Source organism: Phaethon aethereus (genome assembly GCF_964289735.1).
Source record: "Phaethon aethereus genome assembly, chromosome: 2".
NCBI classification, from domain to species: Eukaryota; Metazoa; Chordata; class Aves; order Phaethontiformes; family Phaethontidae; genus Phaethon; species Phaethon aethereus.
In genome coordinates this window covers 4,813,338-4,831,831 of record NC_138582.1, presented here as the reverse complement: position 1 = coordinate 4,831,831, position 18,494 = coordinate 4,813,338, and the positions used below count along the sequence as shown (strand labels likewise).

At 38.3% G+C, this 18,494-nt stretch overlaps 1 protein-coding gene across 29 annotated transcripts in view; it reads right to left on the bottom strand.

Annotated features, from left to right (window-relative positions):
- PTK2 (protein tyrosine kinase 2) overlaps nucleotides 1-18,494 on the bottom strand; it is a gene marked incomplete at both ends in the record, with an annotated part of 166,960 nt that overhangs the window by 69,606 nt on the left and 78,860 nt on the right. For 24 of the 29 annotated variants that reach the window (XM_081996574.1, XM_081996585.1, XM_081996590.1 and 21 more), the window contains 6 exons: nucleotides 1,386-1,438; nucleotides 3,927-3,957; nucleotides 12,355-12,472; nucleotides 13,737-13,844; nucleotides 14,858-14,935; nucleotides 15,665-15,805. In XM_081996574.1, the coding sequence (XP_081852700.1) occupies nucleotides 1,386-1,438; nucleotides 3,927-3,957; nucleotides 12,355-12,472; nucleotides 13,737-13,844; nucleotides 14,858-14,935; nucleotides 15,665-15,805 (529 nt within the window). The remainder of the gene's footprint in view (nucleotides 1-1,385; nucleotides 1,439-3,926; nucleotides 3,958-12,354; nucleotides 12,473-13,736; nucleotides 13,845-14,857; nucleotides 14,936-15,664; nucleotides 15,806-18,494) is intronic. The other 5 variants (XM_081996602.1, XM_081996580.1, XM_081996584.1 and 2 more) reach the window with 2 other exon arrangements.

The following is an 18,494-nucleotide window of genomic DNA, read 5'->3' as shown; positions in this document are numbered from 1 at the left end:
TAAAAGTATATCAGTGTTCTTAGAATAACTGAAAGGGTGAAAATTTGAGGTGGCAGGGGAGTATGACTTTTTTGTCCTGAAGATAAGCTTTTCTTGCATGAGTGGAGTGAGTAAAAAGCACAGCACTAATCACTTAAGAAATTTCAACTTTTTCTAACAGCTAAAATGAGCCACACAGGTTAAGTATCAAGAGAGAACATGCTGACCATGCTTCATGCTTATCTGCCTTCTCTACCATGCTTGTTTGATAGGTACTGAAGGAAGAAGAGCTGCTATTTGACTCCGAGAGGTAACAGTAACTGATGAAGCTCTATTACATCTCCGCAGCTTGACATACATTTTAATTTCAGATCCTCTCATCTAATTTCTTGCACAAGCTCTGTTTACCTGGGTTTCCTATGCCAAGGGGTGAATCTCAAACATCTTTAAAAAAGGGTTAAGGGCAAGGAAAGGAGTCTGAGAAGTAGGAAATTAATCAAACATTTACATATCTTTCCTCCTTCTTTTGTATGAAATGTGTCGGTTTTTTGAGCATGTGCTACTAAGCGTTCACATAAATGTTAAAGGGGGGCTGTAGCCTCCCTATGAATCGGGGGTGGGCACTCCACTGGGCCACAGTATTGGTTCCTGAGTTCATGGCCACATGCTAGAAATCTATAGGAGCATATCATAACATTAGAGCACTTTTGCATTGAAAAATCTCCTTAATAAATAATTCGTATAAGGATTTAGAAATGTATTTTCTACTAAGACAGTGAATCAATCCTTCAAAAGGATTTCTTTTGAGATTCTGTAAAGGAAAAATGTTCTCTCTCAAGTATAAAAACTTTAAAAAACCCACAGTAACTAACAGAAGCCTCAGAAGCCTACAAGCTATAGAAACAACAAACATCACCTCACATGCTTCATCCCTCAATTAACTTGTGATTATCAATAGCAAAAATTAAGCCCTTTGATCTAAGCAGCAGCTACAGAAAAATAGTTATTAAATTTCTTCTTTCCAAAAAGCAATGATTAATAATTAATTGCCTATTTTCACTTTTCAAACCTGCTCCTTCATAATTAACACATACTCAGGTAGTTTAAGTTCTAGCCCACGACATTCTACTTCATTACAAAGCTAAGTGAAATATTGACAAGGAGCTTTGCTTTGAAGTGTTCTGGCTCTGCGTTACTGCACGGATACGGGTGTTCTCGCAAGCGATGCTACATAGGATAGCTGCAAAAAGTTTCTCTCTGGAAACCGCGTTACAAAGGCAGCACAGCTACAGGCTTGGGAAAGTCAACAGCCATGTAGCAAGAAGCGAGCTAACTGTGAGTGAAAAACCTGCCTAAACATCTGCTAGCTTTATAAATAAACTTGCCTTTTTTTAAATGAGCCTTACCTGACACAGAGACTGTGTGTGACCTTACTCCTTGCTTCTCATTGTTGGCCAGCCTGTAAAACAGAGGTTGGAATCGCTGAATGCTGTACATCCTTCGGGGTCACATACACTGGGAGTTCGCCCTAACAGGGCACCCACTGTAATCAGCAGGGCCAGCCCATTCCCCACAGTGACAGATTTTGAGGGGGAGGAAAGTCAGAAAGGAATCTACCATTTCAAACCCATGCGGGGGAGTAAGAGCGGAGAGAATGCGTTATCGTTTTAATTGGCATACTGATTCACGACAGAGCAAATTTAAAGGAAAGAAACAAACCCTACGTTTTACAAACTTTTAAGATCAATCTGTGCATGTCTAAACTTTGTTAATGTATGTAATTTTAAGGTGTTTCTATTTTCTATATTATTTACTGGAAATAAAGTATGAATTGAGTTTTTGTCTGTAAGACAACTTACCATGTGCAACAATTTTAAATTGCTTTACAAGTCAAGTAAATCAAGAAAACCAATTAAATTTAAATGTAGTTAGCTATAAATGTTCATTAGTAACAGAAACTCCAATAAATTCTTCTAAATTTTTTTCCATGTACATACATAAACACAATTTTAATGGTAAGACAGCAAGAATACTGCACTTCATGCTTTCAGAAATCTGGAATTTCATCTGGCAAAAGCAAATACTTCTAGATGCAAGATGGTGTTGGCTAGTAGTTTTATATATTTGACAAACGCCCATTCCTCTGCCGCCAGCCTGAGAGCACATGTGGTGCCCTCATTTAAACAGACACAAGCATACAAATTCAGTTTTGGTAAACTGTCCCAAAAATGGGGAAAAGTTTCCCTTCAAACCCTATTTTATCCAAGAAATCCCTAACAAATAAAAAAAGGGTAAAATTAATGTAATTAGAAAGTTATTCTGTGTTTTTCACTTGCTAAAGTAAAAACACAAAATTTTGTGTAAAAACAAATTTTCCCCCTCCATGTGAGTGTACACTAAGTTTACCAATTTTACTGCTTCCGGCCTTGATTTTTCCTTTCCTTTTTATCCCGGCATTTTAACTCCTCTCATTCTGTACCATGAGAAAGCTACCTGGCTAGCAAGGACTGCAGCAGGACCTGTGAAGGAACAGCAACCACTAGTATCTAAGTGGCTGCTTTCTTCCACATTCAGGAACAAATTGTGTTCCATACGCCACCCAATAGTTAATAGAGTAGTAATAGTAATTCTGGACTCCTTCCAGGAATTAAGGAAAAAATAGAATGAGGTGGCTGGGTCAAAGTAGGCACGGTTCCTCTGTCCCAAAGGAAAAAAAGAAGAGATAAAGCACTATTAAACTGCTAAATTTCATTTGGTCTTTCAACAGTTATACTGCCTGATAAGGTTCAAGGAGAACAAGCTGATGATATGTGACTTCAAACAAGGCTGAATGTGGCTATTAAGAAGCAGTCAAATCACAAACAAGCAAGCAAAAAAAAAAAGTGGCTTGGTTAAAGGACTGAAGTTTAGGAGGCCACAATAAGAAACTGCACGTGGAAAGGGGAGACAAACATCACAACTTGCCAGGTAGAATGGAGACCTAGCCACTGACACCAGGAGCGTAGAGAATCATCAGGAAGAATTAACAGGCTTGTCTACTGCTGCGTTATGGACTACTAACTCCAGCAACATAAGGTATTTTTAGTTCAAACAGATTTAATTAGCAATCTTTTCCTATTTGCCATAAAGCTCGGGAAGGAGAAAAATGCAGAGAGATTAGCAGAGATTCTTAGCATACTTTATGTAAGAATTATTAGATGAAGAATTATTAGATGATTAGATGAAGATAGCGTATCTCAGCATACCTTAGATACAGTATCACCATAAAACTAGCCAGAGGAAAAAGCGCAACTCTATTTGCCTGACACAGATTAGCATTTCCTATAAATCCACAATTACTATTGGAGAATATTTTTTCTACATTATTATATTCAATAAAATAGATTTTAAAGTATTTACGAAGTAAATGCTAGTCTTTATTACATTGAATCTAGAGATCCCAACTCAGGCTAGCCCCATTACAGAAATTTTATTAACAAAAGGTGATATAACAGATTTATGACAGGAGAAAAAAAAAAAAAATCTGTATTTCACATAAGCAGAAAAGAGGACAAACAGGAAAAACTAGAGCATAGGCTGACTCACAGATCAAAACCACAATTCAAAAACTGTTTAGCATCACTCCTATTATAAAATTTACTCATGGACTCAAAACAAACAGTCTGAATCCCACTCAAGTTTTTTCCAAAACATCCTCCTTTTGTTATTGTCAAATACAATCTATGCATTATGCACTGTTTTCCTGAGATTTTATTTGTTATCTTTATAGTTTAATTCTGCTGTCAGTCATTTATGCCCAATGGTCCCAAATGACCACCTGCTATTTGTGCTAGGATCCAAAAGCCACAATAAAAATTAAGCATATATAAATAGTCCTAAAGCATCACTTAAGCAAAACTATTTTTCAAAATATTTTTTTTTAATATATAAGAAAGCATATAACTTACTTTGGTATTGATGGTAAAGCTCTTTCACCTTCTGTGTAAACAAGAAGAAAACGGGATTAGAATTTTACTCAAGTTTCCAAATAACCTATCTCAATGTGCAATATATACATGGTTGAAACAATAATGATCATCATCTCACACGGAAACTATGTGGATTCAAAAGACTGTTCTATACATATATTTAGAGCAGCATATCAACACAACTCCTTCTAACTCCTTCAATATAGACCTCTCAGGCAAACTCTTATCCGAGAGAACAACATATACAGAATATACAAATTCTTTTTTATTCTTAACAAGTCCGATAAATCACCTGCAGAAGGTATGACAGTATCTCATCTCTCTAGTAAGAAATGCTTTTCTTTTATCTCCAAGATGTGCTAAGTGCTAACATATAAATAAAACAACTGAAGCCAACTTGAACTCCCAAGCAAGACAACTGAAATAAATCATTAAAGCATGTAAGATATCGTATTGATTTCACACTTGGTTGATATTATACAATAGTAATGCTTTGTAGCCAGAGATGAAGTTAGCTTTTTGTAAACTATTTTCAAATCCTTTCTCTGATAATGGTACTGCATAATCAAAACTTGGCTGTACATAATCAAGTTTTTTGCCTATTGGATTTGATGAGACACTTGGTATCCATGTGGGAAGGATGATGGGGAAGTTACTAAACCTTTAGTAAAGCACCAGTGATTTATACTAGATTAAAGTGTGAAGGGGAGAAAGTGGGCAATTGAAATGGGTATCACTGTAGTACTGATAAAGTGACTTGAGAGAAAATGGAAAAGCCACACTTTCAGAAAACCGTAATACAGATTGATTACGCAAAAATCATGTAAATTCTGGTTTGCCCTTACCCTGTGTTAAAATTCCTGAATTTTACAGACCTTATAAAAGAAAACTAGTCTTGCCTCTGTGTATTATGGAACTGAGTAAAGAAATGCTCAATACCTACACACCATGCTCAACATGGCAAACTACACTATTTTGTTACAATTTTTTTTTTCTGTGTAAAGATAGAACAACATAGTTTGGCTCACCAACCTAGGTCTGTTTTTAAGTTTATCTGAAACAATGTTTAAGTCATAAATGATGCTAACAGCATGACCTGTTAAGTTCACAGGGATCCATTTTCCATTTCCTGCAACATTCCTGTACTTTCACCAACGGAAGCAATGGTCTATTGCTTCCATGCTAAATTTCTGCCGCAGGCTAGCTGGATTTTAGGGGACTAACCTTTTAATGCTAAGGATTAAATATTTTAACATTAGGGATCAAACATTTTAATGTTAAGAAAACCAAAAGAAACCGTTGGAAATCACCCAGGCCTCTACAGTTTCAAGCAGGGATGCACCATAATTTGCTACGAGACGGTGGTGTATCAGGCTATTTCCTTTCACCATCTCAACGTAAGTCTGCTTAATTTTAGTCAAGCTATCAGTTTTTTGAGGGAAAAGAACAAACACTGCAGCGCAGGCATGCTCAGCAGAGCTCTTCCACAGCCTCAAAGCTAAATTCCTCCTCAGGAGGAGACTCCAGCACTGGACTTGGGCTGCACATGCTCCAAATCAAGCCCAGGGCTACAGAGTCCGATCTTTCCCAGTGGGTTTGGACACAGGAATAAAAAGAGACAGGCTCAATTGTACTTAAAGGTACTGAAGAGCAAGCAGGTCCACGTAAGTGCAGAAAGGGTGAGAGCTGCACGTTAAGGTCTGATGGTGGCTGTTGAAAAGGAAGATGCAAGATACAAGGGAAACAAGGAGCTGTGATTTGGAAGATGACCTAGAGCAGCTTGGCAAAGTGACTAGAGCAAGCACCTGAAACTGGAGGGTGGAGGAAGGACAGCAAGACTGTACAAGAAACATGAGGTGGGAGATAAAGGTATAGTGATTTTAGGGTAAATGATACCTTTTGGGAAAGGAAATGAAAGGCAAAGATCCTGAAAGGTAGTGCGAAGTGGCAAGTACGAGATCAGATGCTTGAAGATGACAGCCAGCAATAAAAAGACCGGAGGCGGGGGGGAGGCACCTGAGAAAGGGGCTGGCATGGGCACTAGAGCATTCACACTGGATGGATGGAACTGGGCAAAAGACATCAAGTTTGGAGAAACAGGCAGAAGAGTCCTGCCCGCTACTGTGCAGGCCTCCCCAGGGTTCTGAAGGAGACTCAAGAACCTTAAATTCCACCTGGTATCTACACGATCTGTCATCATTAGCTGTGAAAGCACTGCATGTTCTAGTTTACATCAAGTTATGCTACTACTGTTAGTTATTCCAACATCACTCCTACATTTGGCAATGTATTTAATGGCTGAGATGTTGCTGATGAATCACGTGTGCTAAAACATAGTATATTAAATAATAAACTTTGGAAATGATACAAATGCACAAACCTCTGTATTAAAAGAGCTTTATTACATTTAAAAGTTAATTTCATAATTTGGTATTTTTAAATTGAGATAACCGGTGCAAGATTAATGAGCAGCTACTTAAAAATAATTTTTCCTGCTGTTTAATATGTAGATCCATCGCATTTAACTGCACACTATTCAAACTGTACTCTAAATACAGAACTTTTAACTTCCTCTAAGTTTTTTTTGTGTGGAGCACATCAGTATCATATTTGGGGACGTCAGAAACATCAGTGCCTGATTTCACAACACCTGCATGGCCACAATGCTTCATATTTTCAAAGTACTGACCTCAGCTGCAGATCAGATTGTTTCTCCCTCCTGCAAATGTAGACCCCATCCTCTTAAAGAAACTGAGAAATACCTCAGGTGGCAACTGCTACTGTATGCTGAAGTCAACTATTATCAAAAAGGATGTAGGAGATAGAGATAGAATCTAATTTTCCAGTGCAGTATTAAATTTCCTTAACAATGAGAATCGTGTTCTGTTCCTGCAAGTCTTCACTTACTCAAAAGCTTCCTATCAGTGCAAAATATAAAGCACGGATCATAATTAAATATGTCTTTCACAATAAAATCCTGATTCCATCTTCAGAGTAAACCCATTCTAAATATTTTGTGAGATAAGGAAAAAGTTAACACAAAGTGGTATTATGTAGTTAGCTGAGGAATAGTAGTATGTAGTTAGTGAGTAAAGTGTGACAAAAGTGAAAGGAATTAAAGATATCTGGAAAATTGTGAGAGAAACACATATGGACACAGGAAACTGGAAAAGTAACCTTATGTTAAAAAAAAAGGCAACCAGAAATAAAACCCCACTATTAAGTAGTATTGGAGACACCTGCCCTTTCACTGGACAAAATTCAAGAAAAATCCATCCGCATGGAACTACTGTTGAAATAGCATAATCAAAGCTGATCTTATAGACGCCTACACGCTCTCTGGATACAAACTGCTCACTTCAGGCACTGTTTCCCAAGTTGGTGATCATCCATTTACAGCTTATATCCCAAATAAAATACAAAACATTCATTAGTACCCTTGAAGGTCTGAAGTCAAAATTCATTACTAACAGCATCACAGTAAAACCATATGTTGTTTTTCACAAGTTGGAACCCACAACATTTTATCCAATTCTATATTCAGTTAAAAAAAAATGCGATATGCATGGTTGTATTTGGGTGTCCATGCCCAGGTGGTGGCAAGCAGGGGCTCCGGCTCCAAGGGCCCCAGCGCAGGACACAGCTGAGCCCCGCAGCCAAGCCGGCGGCCCCGGCAGAGGAGGAGGGAGCCCAGGAGGCGGCAGCAGCAGAGGGAGCCCGAGGCCGGAGGAGGAGGAGGGCGGGAGGGGCTGCAGGCCCGGAGCAGGGATCCCCCGCAGCCCTAGAGAGAGCCCGCGGGAGCAGAGACCCCCCCGCAGCCCGGGGAGGGCCCCAGGCCGCAGCAGGGGGATATTTCCTGCAGGAGCTGCGGCCGTGGGGAGCCCGGGCGGGAGCAGGTTGTCCCTGAAGGGCTGCAGCCCGGGGAAGGGCCCGCGCTGGAGCAGGGAGACCTGTGAGGAGGGAGGAGCGGCCGAGAGGGGCTGTGAGGGGCTGACCGCAACCCCCGTGCCCACCCCTGCGCCCCTCGGGGGGAGAGGGGTCGGGCGTGAAGGGGTGAAGCTGGGAAGGGGAAAGGGTAGCGAGGTGTCAGATAATAAGGGGAAGGTGTTGCTCAAATTTTGTCTTTGCTTCTCACTACACAGATCTATTTCAATTGGTAATAAATTTTCATCCAGTTGAGTCCGTTTTGCCCATGTTGGCAATTGGTAAGCAATCTCCCTGCCTTTATCTCAACCCATGAATTTTCTCATCCTATTTTCTCCCCCTGTCCCACCGAGGAGGGGGAGGGAGCAAGCCGCTGAGGGTGGCTGCTAACCCACCTTTTCTGTGCCCAACGTGGGGCTTCAGGAGTTCAAGGCAGCAACAGTAACTGAAAGAGGGAGCAGCCAAAAGTCAGACTGGACAATATCAGGGAGTACAATAATTGTGCGGAGCTTGGATGGTGGTGTTGGGAATGTGTTGTTGTAAAGTAGTGGCGGGACAAGGAGAGGAGTTTTATCGTGTATATACTGTTGTTTGGGGTTTTTTTTTTGCCTTTGTGATGATGATACTTCAGATTTTGATGTTGGGATTTTTTGTTGATGTAAGTGAAAGTCACAAAGAATGTGTGATGAATGTGTATTTTAATGAAAATTATCAAGTGTGTGTGTCACAGAGGCAAGTGGTGGAATGGTGGAGGTAGCTGGGGCAGCCTCCGCTCCATTTCACAGTGGCCACCAAAACCTTGACACATACAGCCAGTACTTTCCACCACTCCTATAACCTCTGGCTCCAGGAGATGTGAAAAGAATTCTCAGGTATTTTGATTTACCACAATGTAAACTGTCCTCCCCTGATTGAAAGGATTGTGAAAGCAAAATCAGTGAGGGGTCAAATTACTCAAAATGATAGCAGTATCATAAGAATTAGAATACATGTTGCTATTCCATTAAAATGAAAACAGTGCTCACAGTTAATTTGTGTGAAAACAAAAAACACTTATTTGGAGAACAGCATGGATTATTTATTTTTGGTCTTCTGATACTCAAAATTCTGAGTTTTCATTTAACTGTAATCCTTTTAGGTTCAACGTAAAGGTTTCAACGTAAAGGTTTCAACGTAAAGGTTTCAACGTAAAGGTGAGGTCTGGTACAAAGGAATGAAAGTCAGATAACTATTTCAGTTGCTCAGGTGTTTTTTTCCAGAGTCTTTTTTTTTTTAGCCTTTTATGAGTTTTGACAACTTTGCATTACCTATAAAGCTTGTTTAAAGTGATTAATAGATAGAAAATTCAGCCACTGGACTTAAGATCACAGGAAAGCTACTTAGTGCATAGTCCAATCAGAAAATAGCCACTTAATAGCAGTTTGAGTTTTTCTCACTTCTTCATTTGTGCTCTTTGCCTGTAAGAGTTAAGTGTGATAATGGAAACACAAATACTAAGTTTAAAGTTTCCAGAGGGATCTAAAGGGACCTATATACCAAAATAATTGTGAAAAATAAAACAAACTGAATGGAAATATGCCAAATACTGTCCAGGTCTTAAACATTACCAAGTGCTCTCACCAAATGAAGAAAAACTGGATCATTAACAGATAGCATGACAGATAATAGCCAAACACACATGTTCTTTTAGTAATTGAGAAGGATAACTTATGAGGAGTTGAAAAAAACAAGCAAATTTACAACAAAGCAGCGATGTGAAAGCTCAAAGAGGAGAGAAAACACATCTGTTGGATCAAGAGTTGCTACATGATTTGTTTCTGATATGCCTTATATACTCAAAGCTCACTGTGGATGTGGGATCGGGGAATGCAGATCATGGTGGGGACAGCTCTCATATGAAATGTTTAATTAGTATGTTGAGTATCGCTATAAACTTCAAAACAAGAAACCTCAGACAAAAGGACCCCACAATTTATTTTAACTGGAGGGATTCTCTTAACGTTTGCATAAAGAGCAGTGTTCCCAAAATGTTATATAACGTTCCTTTAACTCAATCACTGCTCATTTGCGATATGTTAAAATACACGAGTAAGAATATCACATAAACACACACACTCCATTAAATGCATTGATTTATTTTGCATTCATGCCTACCAGCAAACCACTGTGCAAGGTATAGTTGTGCCTAGCACTGTACAACACAAAAAATCAGAGATCTTGCCCTTAACAGAGCTAGAAGATGTACAGTTGAATGATAAGCAAGTCAGTGGAAGACAAGAATTAGAAAGAAAAAGTGCAAGCAGAGTGGGTCAATTTTTACTGCTGCTTACAGCAGCAGTAAGTCAGGACTCACATGCCCTGCTTATCTTGGATGGCAATTGTTTGTACGTATCATATAAGTGTTGAACAGGAGACGGTAAATCCGGTAAAAGATTTTGACTGAGAGCTGCTCCCTTGCTTGGGCAAGAACAGCACAGAGGACAGCAGAGCAGGGTTTGGCCGAGAAATGGAAACAGGTGACTGGAGCACCATCGATGCCAGAACGCACGGCACTAGAAGCTTACACACTGGATGAACAGAGCTAAGACCTGATGAAGGCCTTGACTGCCTGCAGTTGCTGTTGGGAATGACAGAATTGGGAATCATTGAGGAGTGGTATTTTGTGGAGTTAAGAGCATTTATGTGTAAGTAAGAAAAGGAAAGCCGTTCTGGAAGCAGAGGAACAAGCCTAGAATAGCACTGGCAATGCAGACTGGAAGGACCACATTTTTGATACACCACCAGTGCAGAAGTGGCAAGAATTGGACATGCTTTATATTCGTGCCTCTAAAGAAAAACCAGAAGCCAGTGTCAAAGCTATCCATCAACTTAACATGATGGAGATGTGGGGAGAGGTAATGTGTTAAAATATGAAAAAGTTTTAAAAGCTCAACTTTGGCTGCTATCGGTCAGGCTGAAAAATAGCCAATCCACTGCGTATTGGAAGGAAAGTTTGGGGCGTGAATAATAAGGATTGTAACAAATGCCAAGCTATGATTTTTCAGAAAAAAAGAGGCACAAAAGACAATTGCTCAAAGGTATGAACTAGACTAGTGAAATGAATGTCCTGGTTTGTGATGCGTATTTTATTTTTAGAACAATAAACTAGCATTATCACTGATGCTAACCTATCCTTTTTGTGTCGAATTTTAGTGCCAGTGGTTCACTATCACTGAGTTGTGCACTAAGTTGGCTAGAAGAGATGAATTTGTGTTGAGGGAAGATTTTGCTTTATATGGAGGTAAGGTTGCATGACCAACGTAAATTCTAACAAAGCTACTTGTGTTGGAGCTAAAGGTTAGTCACACACTCCAGAGGTCAGAAATAAGAAACAAACATGCAAATTTAAGAATAATTTGAACAATGAGTAAGTGCTGTCAAAACGCCTAATACCCTACAATCACATTTCTTCATCACTAAATGACCAAGTTTTGTTGTGTGGGTTTGTTGGTTTTTTTTGACAACAGAATGGTACAGGCAGACTTTGGAGCCATGCACAGGCAGGATGCTATATATGGACCCATGAAAGATCTGAACTATGTCAATAACGTCAGTCCATTTCAGCAACTACACATCAGGGAAAACCAGTGGCACAGAAAAGCAAAAAAAATGGCTAAAGAGGGACTCAGTTTTAGACTGGAGAGCTTCTGCGATGGTTTGTGTATTTTCTTGTATTGCATACAGGGAAGAAGGAAACAGTTTATTCACTGTTTTAGATACCAAAAATGTTGGATTAATTTTCAGAAGATTAGTACAGGAGGACAGAAAATTCCATTCTTAAGCAGCTTTGCTTGGGTGTTTTCAAAGAAATAAAGCTGTCTGAAATTAGAAATGCTAATGAAATGCAATTAAAACTCTCTCTTAAAAGTTAGGTGTACCTGCCCCCTGGCCTCACTGCCTTCGGCTTCTGGGTTGCTACAAAACCAAATGATCAATGCTACAAAATGCATATCTCTGCTTTAGTTCTATTTTATGAGAAAGGATCATGAGACTTCTCTCAAACTCTCATTTGTTTTGACAGAGATGTTTTGAGTACCTAGGAGGAAGGCAGAAATTTTAAAAAATTATCACCAGTCAGAACCTTATCCAAATGCATTCTAACCAACCTCTCTGAATTCCCACTTGTGCATTAAGGAATCACATTTCAAGCTAACACGTTCTTGTTAGGAGTGCCTTTAATTACAATTTATAGACATCTGCTAGTTAAGTTTAGAACTGTGTAAAGCAGTGATTACTGAAAACTAAATTACCAGCCATTAAGTAATTTTTCACGGAGTGATATTTACTATCAGTGTTTCTGATAACAAAAATACCTCATGCCTCCTCCCTGAAAGAAAAGAGCCTCAAATTGAGGTTTTTGAGACCTTGTGTCTTCTATACAAATGCAAAATAATCCATCAGTAGATAGGAGTACAGCAACTACCAGAATGAAACATCTCCTTACCTTTCTGTGGCCTGATAATAAAAGATTGCGTCGCTCCATTCACCAGTCGGCAATATCCGTCTATCAAGTCAGCCATATTCTCTGCAATGGTTAAGGATGGTGCTGTCACTGTCAGAGGCTAAAGGCGGAAAAAAACAAGGCACCAACAAAGAGGTATTATTGTAGTTGCAAACACTGAGTAGAACAGCTGTGTCATTGCATCAGAACTTTACACACACTTGTGAACAGTAAACAGAAAAATGTGGGTGAGAAAAGAGTGATCAGATTCTTGCTTTACCTTTCATGTAGCGAATTTAAAACATGAGGTTCAGAAAGCACAGCTGATAAAACCCTCCACCCTCCACTACTACAAAAGCAGTATTAATCTCAGCTTCTTAAGTGGCTTGCTAGCTAAACTTTCAGTCAACCACTGTTCATTACAGCTGCTATGACTTTTATGGCTATAATTATGACAATTCTGAAGAAGCTGCTTACTCCTTAAAGCTCTTGCAGGTGGTATCTTTTTTCCCACCCTTTTGCAGCTATTTATTCTTTGTAACCATCACAATTTCAAAAAAAAATATTTAAAAAATATTTAAAAATAATAAGAGACAGACAATGGAAAAAGAGATGAGACACATACAGACAAGCTATTAATTTTAATACAGCCAACATTCATCATCCTCTCACATATTTGCCAACTTGCCCATAAACCTTCTCTACCACAGTGACTGTTTTCCAGTGCATTGGACCAAGGAAAAGCTTTGATTTCACTCCCAGCTCTGCTTCCATGTAACGAGGGAACAAATTTCTCCTCTTTTGTATTTCCCCTTTTCACAAAAGTGAAATCGCTCTGTTTCCTCTTTAGGATGTAGCATCATATACATACGCAGGCTACGATTAAGTTGCACTTAAAGGCTAGTATTTTTTATGTCTGTTTTACAAATATCAAATTCTACGAGCACCAAATACAAAACCTAAAACATATAATAAGCTCTAAACCTATTTTAAAAACAAAAATATCTGACGAGTATAATGGCAACTGCTCACACTCAGCTTCCCTTTCCCCTTAAAGAGCGAGAAAAATCAAACAACTGCAGAATGCCTGGAATGCAAAATGTTAAAATATAATGCACTGGCTGTAACTACAGGAGGAGCAAGAGAGTTTAACTGAAGTCTTTGTACATGTACAGAGACAGGCAATTCCCAGCTTAAACATGCACGTACACAAGTATCCATTGAGTATATCATAATTACACTGACAGTAGAAAAATCCAGAATGAAGTTACAGACCAGAACAAAAGTACAATATATAGAATGTCTTAATTAAGAGTATACTAACTTCCACCCTTTCCCAGAAACACCAAAGCTAGTTAAGTTTACCACAACTGTCAATATCATACCTCAGGTGCACCTGCTATCTTGAGTTGTAACATCCCTTTTCTGTCCTTGTCTTCACTGTTTGAATACTGAATAGTTTGCACTTGATTAAAGTCTGCTAGATGAGTTGGCTGCAGAAAGGCAATGGAAAAAGTGGGGGAAATTTCAAAATTACAGCAAAATACTTTGCCTTTATTCCTGATGCTGCAAAAGCTCATGTAGACTTTGATCTCCAAATTACACTCGTAGAAGTCTGTTCCTCTCTGTTTCTTTCTTACAGTTCCGTTAAGCTTTGGCTAACAACATATACAAATATCCATAGTATTTGCAAACTGAAACCGAGCACCAAGTTTGCCCACAGAGGTCACTGTTGAGTAACTCCAGGCACACGCTAAAGTACATACTAAATACAACCTCTTGGAGGTCAAGACCAAAAACTCAACAGGTTAACCACGTGGAACCTGTGCTCACAGCATACTCAACATACTTCCAGACTGCTGAAAAAGGTATGTTCTTAGCTGGCTACCTATTCCTAATCTCAAAACCTTTTCACTACCTTCGAATTAATTTTAATAGAAGTTAGAGATGGTTGTAAATCATGATTGTAAAGGTCCCAAACATTTTACTAGAAGAACCTGTCTGAACATAAACTTCCTTGCACCACAGAGGTGTACAGGGAATACTGTAATACAGTCAATATCGGGTAATGAAAAGGCTATTACGGGTATGAAATAAAGCAAATAAAGCCGGCACTGACTGCACAAATGCTAAACACTGATTAAACAAGCTCTTCATTTACATATTACTAAGAAAGAAGAGAATAAGTTACAGTAAATTGCATGTTTCATTGTTAAAAAGTCACCACTAATGCTTCAAATTCTGCAAGTGAGTACTTCACTGGGTACAAAAGCCAACACCGAGTACAAAAGTTGACACCGTCTCTCTGCCTAACCCAACTCCATTTCCTCCAATCCCAAATCATGAGTTAATATCTGAGTAATAGCTGTATATGCTGAATCTCCCAGCTCCAGTTGTGTTTAACTAAAAGATCAGACTTGTCACTCCCCTTTGTGTGAAGTTCAGTTCACAACAAGTCATGGTTGTTAAGACAGTAACTGAGAAAAGAAAACATAAGTAGACTTACATTTGCACCCTTGTCTGTAAGGTAACTGATTCCTTCTTCTGGGCCAATTGCCAGTTCCACTGAAATAATCCAGCTTGACTTCAGAATCGAAGGAGAAAGACAGGGCAAAATTTCAATACAAAAGCAAGACCTTGCTATGAAACACTATCCTCCAATGTCGTAATTACCGTATTTAGTAATTAATTTCTAGAAGCTTTTAAACTATTCAACTAATCTAAAATACATTAAAATCAAATAATTCTATAAGTAGCAAAAGTCCTCATGACTGGTTTCCTGGGGATCCCTGCTACTCAAAATGCATTTCTACGTGTTTTATCTTAGGTCTACATGAGAGCTATATATTTCCTATATTTCCTCTGCTCTTCCCATGGACACTGATGTTCATGTTCTAATATCTACTTGAGTGTCTATTTTCACAAAGCTCTCAGACTGAAGGCCCTTTCTCAAAATTTGTTTGAAATTGGTAGAGATTAAAAGGCATTAGAGGAAAATTCACAAACACAAGAAGCTGAGAAGTCTCATTTCTGCACGAAACCAGCTTAAAAACTGCTTGACTTTCACATATGAAGCACCAATAAAAATATTTATTAATGTATAATTCTTACCCTACTAATGAATGGTGCTTTTTCACAGTCAACTGAGAAAATTCTAAATAAAATCAATAAATACATTTTGTTGTTAATGAAATTCAATCATCTCTACATCAAAACAGGAACTAAGCAAGCAATTAGTTGCAGAACTAAGCAAATCCAATTAGACTCATAACTGCAGCATGTATTCTGGTGACTGTCACATGCCTCTACTTACACCGAGAGCACACTTGAAGCATTCCTTGTCAAATCTGTACACTGGAGAGAGGATCTCAAAGAATTTCAAAATACTTTCTTCTCTATTGAGGTTGGCAAATTGTCGAAATGTTTGTTGGATTAATTTTCGTAGTGTTTTGGCCTGTGTATTAAAATGTTTAAAGATTAATTATTTTAAATCTAATCAGTGACAGTGCATTTTAAGAGTTTCAGTCACTTAACATCACTAACACTTTCTTTATCAATGAGATGCAGACAACTCTCAAGAAAAAAGGGAGCTTCAAAATATAAGTAACAGTTCTGCCGTCTAACTTCTGCTTGGCGACAAAATTATTTCTGCTATATATTATAGAGGGAATATCTAACTATTAATGTTTTGAATAAATTGTAAAAGACAGCATGCTAACCTTTGCACGAGCTATTTTTTCTAGATTCCTCATTTCTCCCAACTTCTTAACTGTATACAACCCAGCTGTAGCTGTTATCTCAGCCTCTGTGCACAGTATCTTAGACTAGCCATAGCATAGTGGATTCTCAAAGTTGGATAATATGCAAAATAACTTCCATATAAAACATAAAAATTAAAGTGTAAATTAAAAAATAATGTAAAAAGTAAACCAAACATTTATATTAAAATATTTTAACTATATTGCATATCATTTTATTAACTGTTTTCAGGGTAGAAATAACCACTTAGAGCAGCACAAATCATCTTCCCAACATCTGGGACAGTGGGCCAGAGCAAGACACCTAATTACATATCCTGAAAAAGCAAGCACAGAGGATACAAGCCTTCATTTTGAGATCATGAGCAAGATGTAAACATAGAAAATCAGTTAGAAAAACATACCTCTTCCGTAAAAGAAGAGAGCCATTTATGAGAAATATCAGCAAATGACAACTGCAGGGGAAATGCACTGAAAATTTGCTTTTAAGAATTTCGTAAGAACAGGGTTGGTTTTTTTTCCTCCGCTTTTGCTTAAGAAGGCATGCTCCAGAGTGACAGGGAAGATTCCTAATTTGCGAACTAAACAGAATGTGGCTTACATCCATTTCCCACATACCCCTCCACCGCTCTATTGCTGGTTTAGTATAAGTAGACCCCCCCCCCCCATATCTGCACACTTGATACAGCTACACACAGAGAGCACGGCTCAGCAGTCATGTCAACCTGCAAGGCACCAATTACTAAGCTGAACACAGGAAAGTTTCTTACTCTTCTCTAGTGATGTAATGAAAATGGAAGGCCAAAAATTTTTCCCTGCACGTGAATTAGGCTGACTTACTCTTTCTTGAGCATGAATAAAAGAACTATTTGCAGCACATATGAGATACCGTCCAATGACTTTAATGTTTCCACCTGAAGAAACCTGTCTCCCAAGACACCTCCTAGGACAACACTTGCTTTCTTTTACAACATCGTGCCTTTGCAGACACTCTGTGATCAGCTAATATATAGATGTCTTTAAACTCCTGACTTCTTTTTAATTTATTTAATGAGCTCCCCAAATAAAGCTGAACTTTCTGTTTTGCAATCCCTGTATATCACCTCATACTTCACACTGTTAAACATTTTGATTTTCATTCTTCCATCCTTCTGGCCTTCCTATACATAGAGTGATAATCCTCTGTACAGCTGGCATCTCTTAAATGTGTAACATGAACAAATTTGATTACCACTGCACTACACTCTAAGCTTTACCTCACTAAGAGAAATAAATAATTAATTTTATATTTCATGGCCATCAGGAGCCCTCCCTTGCCTGCCAGTTCAAAAATCAATGGTCTTCACAAAGTGAGTCATTGAAACATTTGAACCAATCCTAGATTACTTTTAATAGGGATTTAATTTTCATTAAAAAGCAGACCCGTTTTTCCTTCCCTTGTTTTTCCTTTTCCTATGTCCAACATTTTTTTCACATCTTTGCAACTTTCTACTCAGTTTCACCTTCTGGCAATTCTTGCTACTTCTTTCTGCTAGTCTCTCCATTTCATGATTTCTAAAGAGAAGTTTTCTTTGTTGGTCAGTTTTCTGGCTCTGTAGTATTATTTTTGAAACAGTTATTCATTCTTTTACGTCTGGAGCCTTTCACCACAATTTCTCCAGTTAGCAGAGAATACAGTTTCAGATAATTGCTTAAATAAAAATGCAGAGGGATTACTTAAATCCACTTGACTTCATTACCTTCTGATTTTCAATAGTCTTTGGAAACAAAACCCCTTCATGACAGACATTTTCTGTTTATCCATTTAAATCACTGAAATTGAATTCTATTATTTCTGTAAAACCATCACTGCTTACCAAAGCCAGCTCTAAAATACCAATTTATCATTTATACTTTCATGTATGAATGGTAAAGAGATACTTTATCAAGACATTCATATCAAGATGGCTATAGCTGTAAAAATACTTGGTGGCTGTTCTTAATCCCCGTTTTCAAATGTTGAGAAAAATTTACATTTTTGCTCTGGGAACATATGGACTTCAATGGAAGTGAGATTCAACTGATGTTGATAGTCTTAACTACGATTAACGTAAGTGGGAATTACTGGAAATCTTCCTTGAATGAATTGGATGCAGTCTTGAACAAGGAAGGCAGAATATGGTTTATCAAGTTGCCACTAAAAATATGCTGTTTTATTACATGTCCCCTTCCTCTTTCTCCAGAACTCTCATTTCTCTGAGAAAAAAAAAAAAAGTTATTTACTAGAGGGTCTGAGGACTTGTTTTGAATTTTTACCCACAAGGTTTGAGAGGTAGAGGTGTAACTCTCTCACAATAGCTCAGCAAGGCCATGTAAATCACTACTATCTTAGTTCTGCCAGCTGCA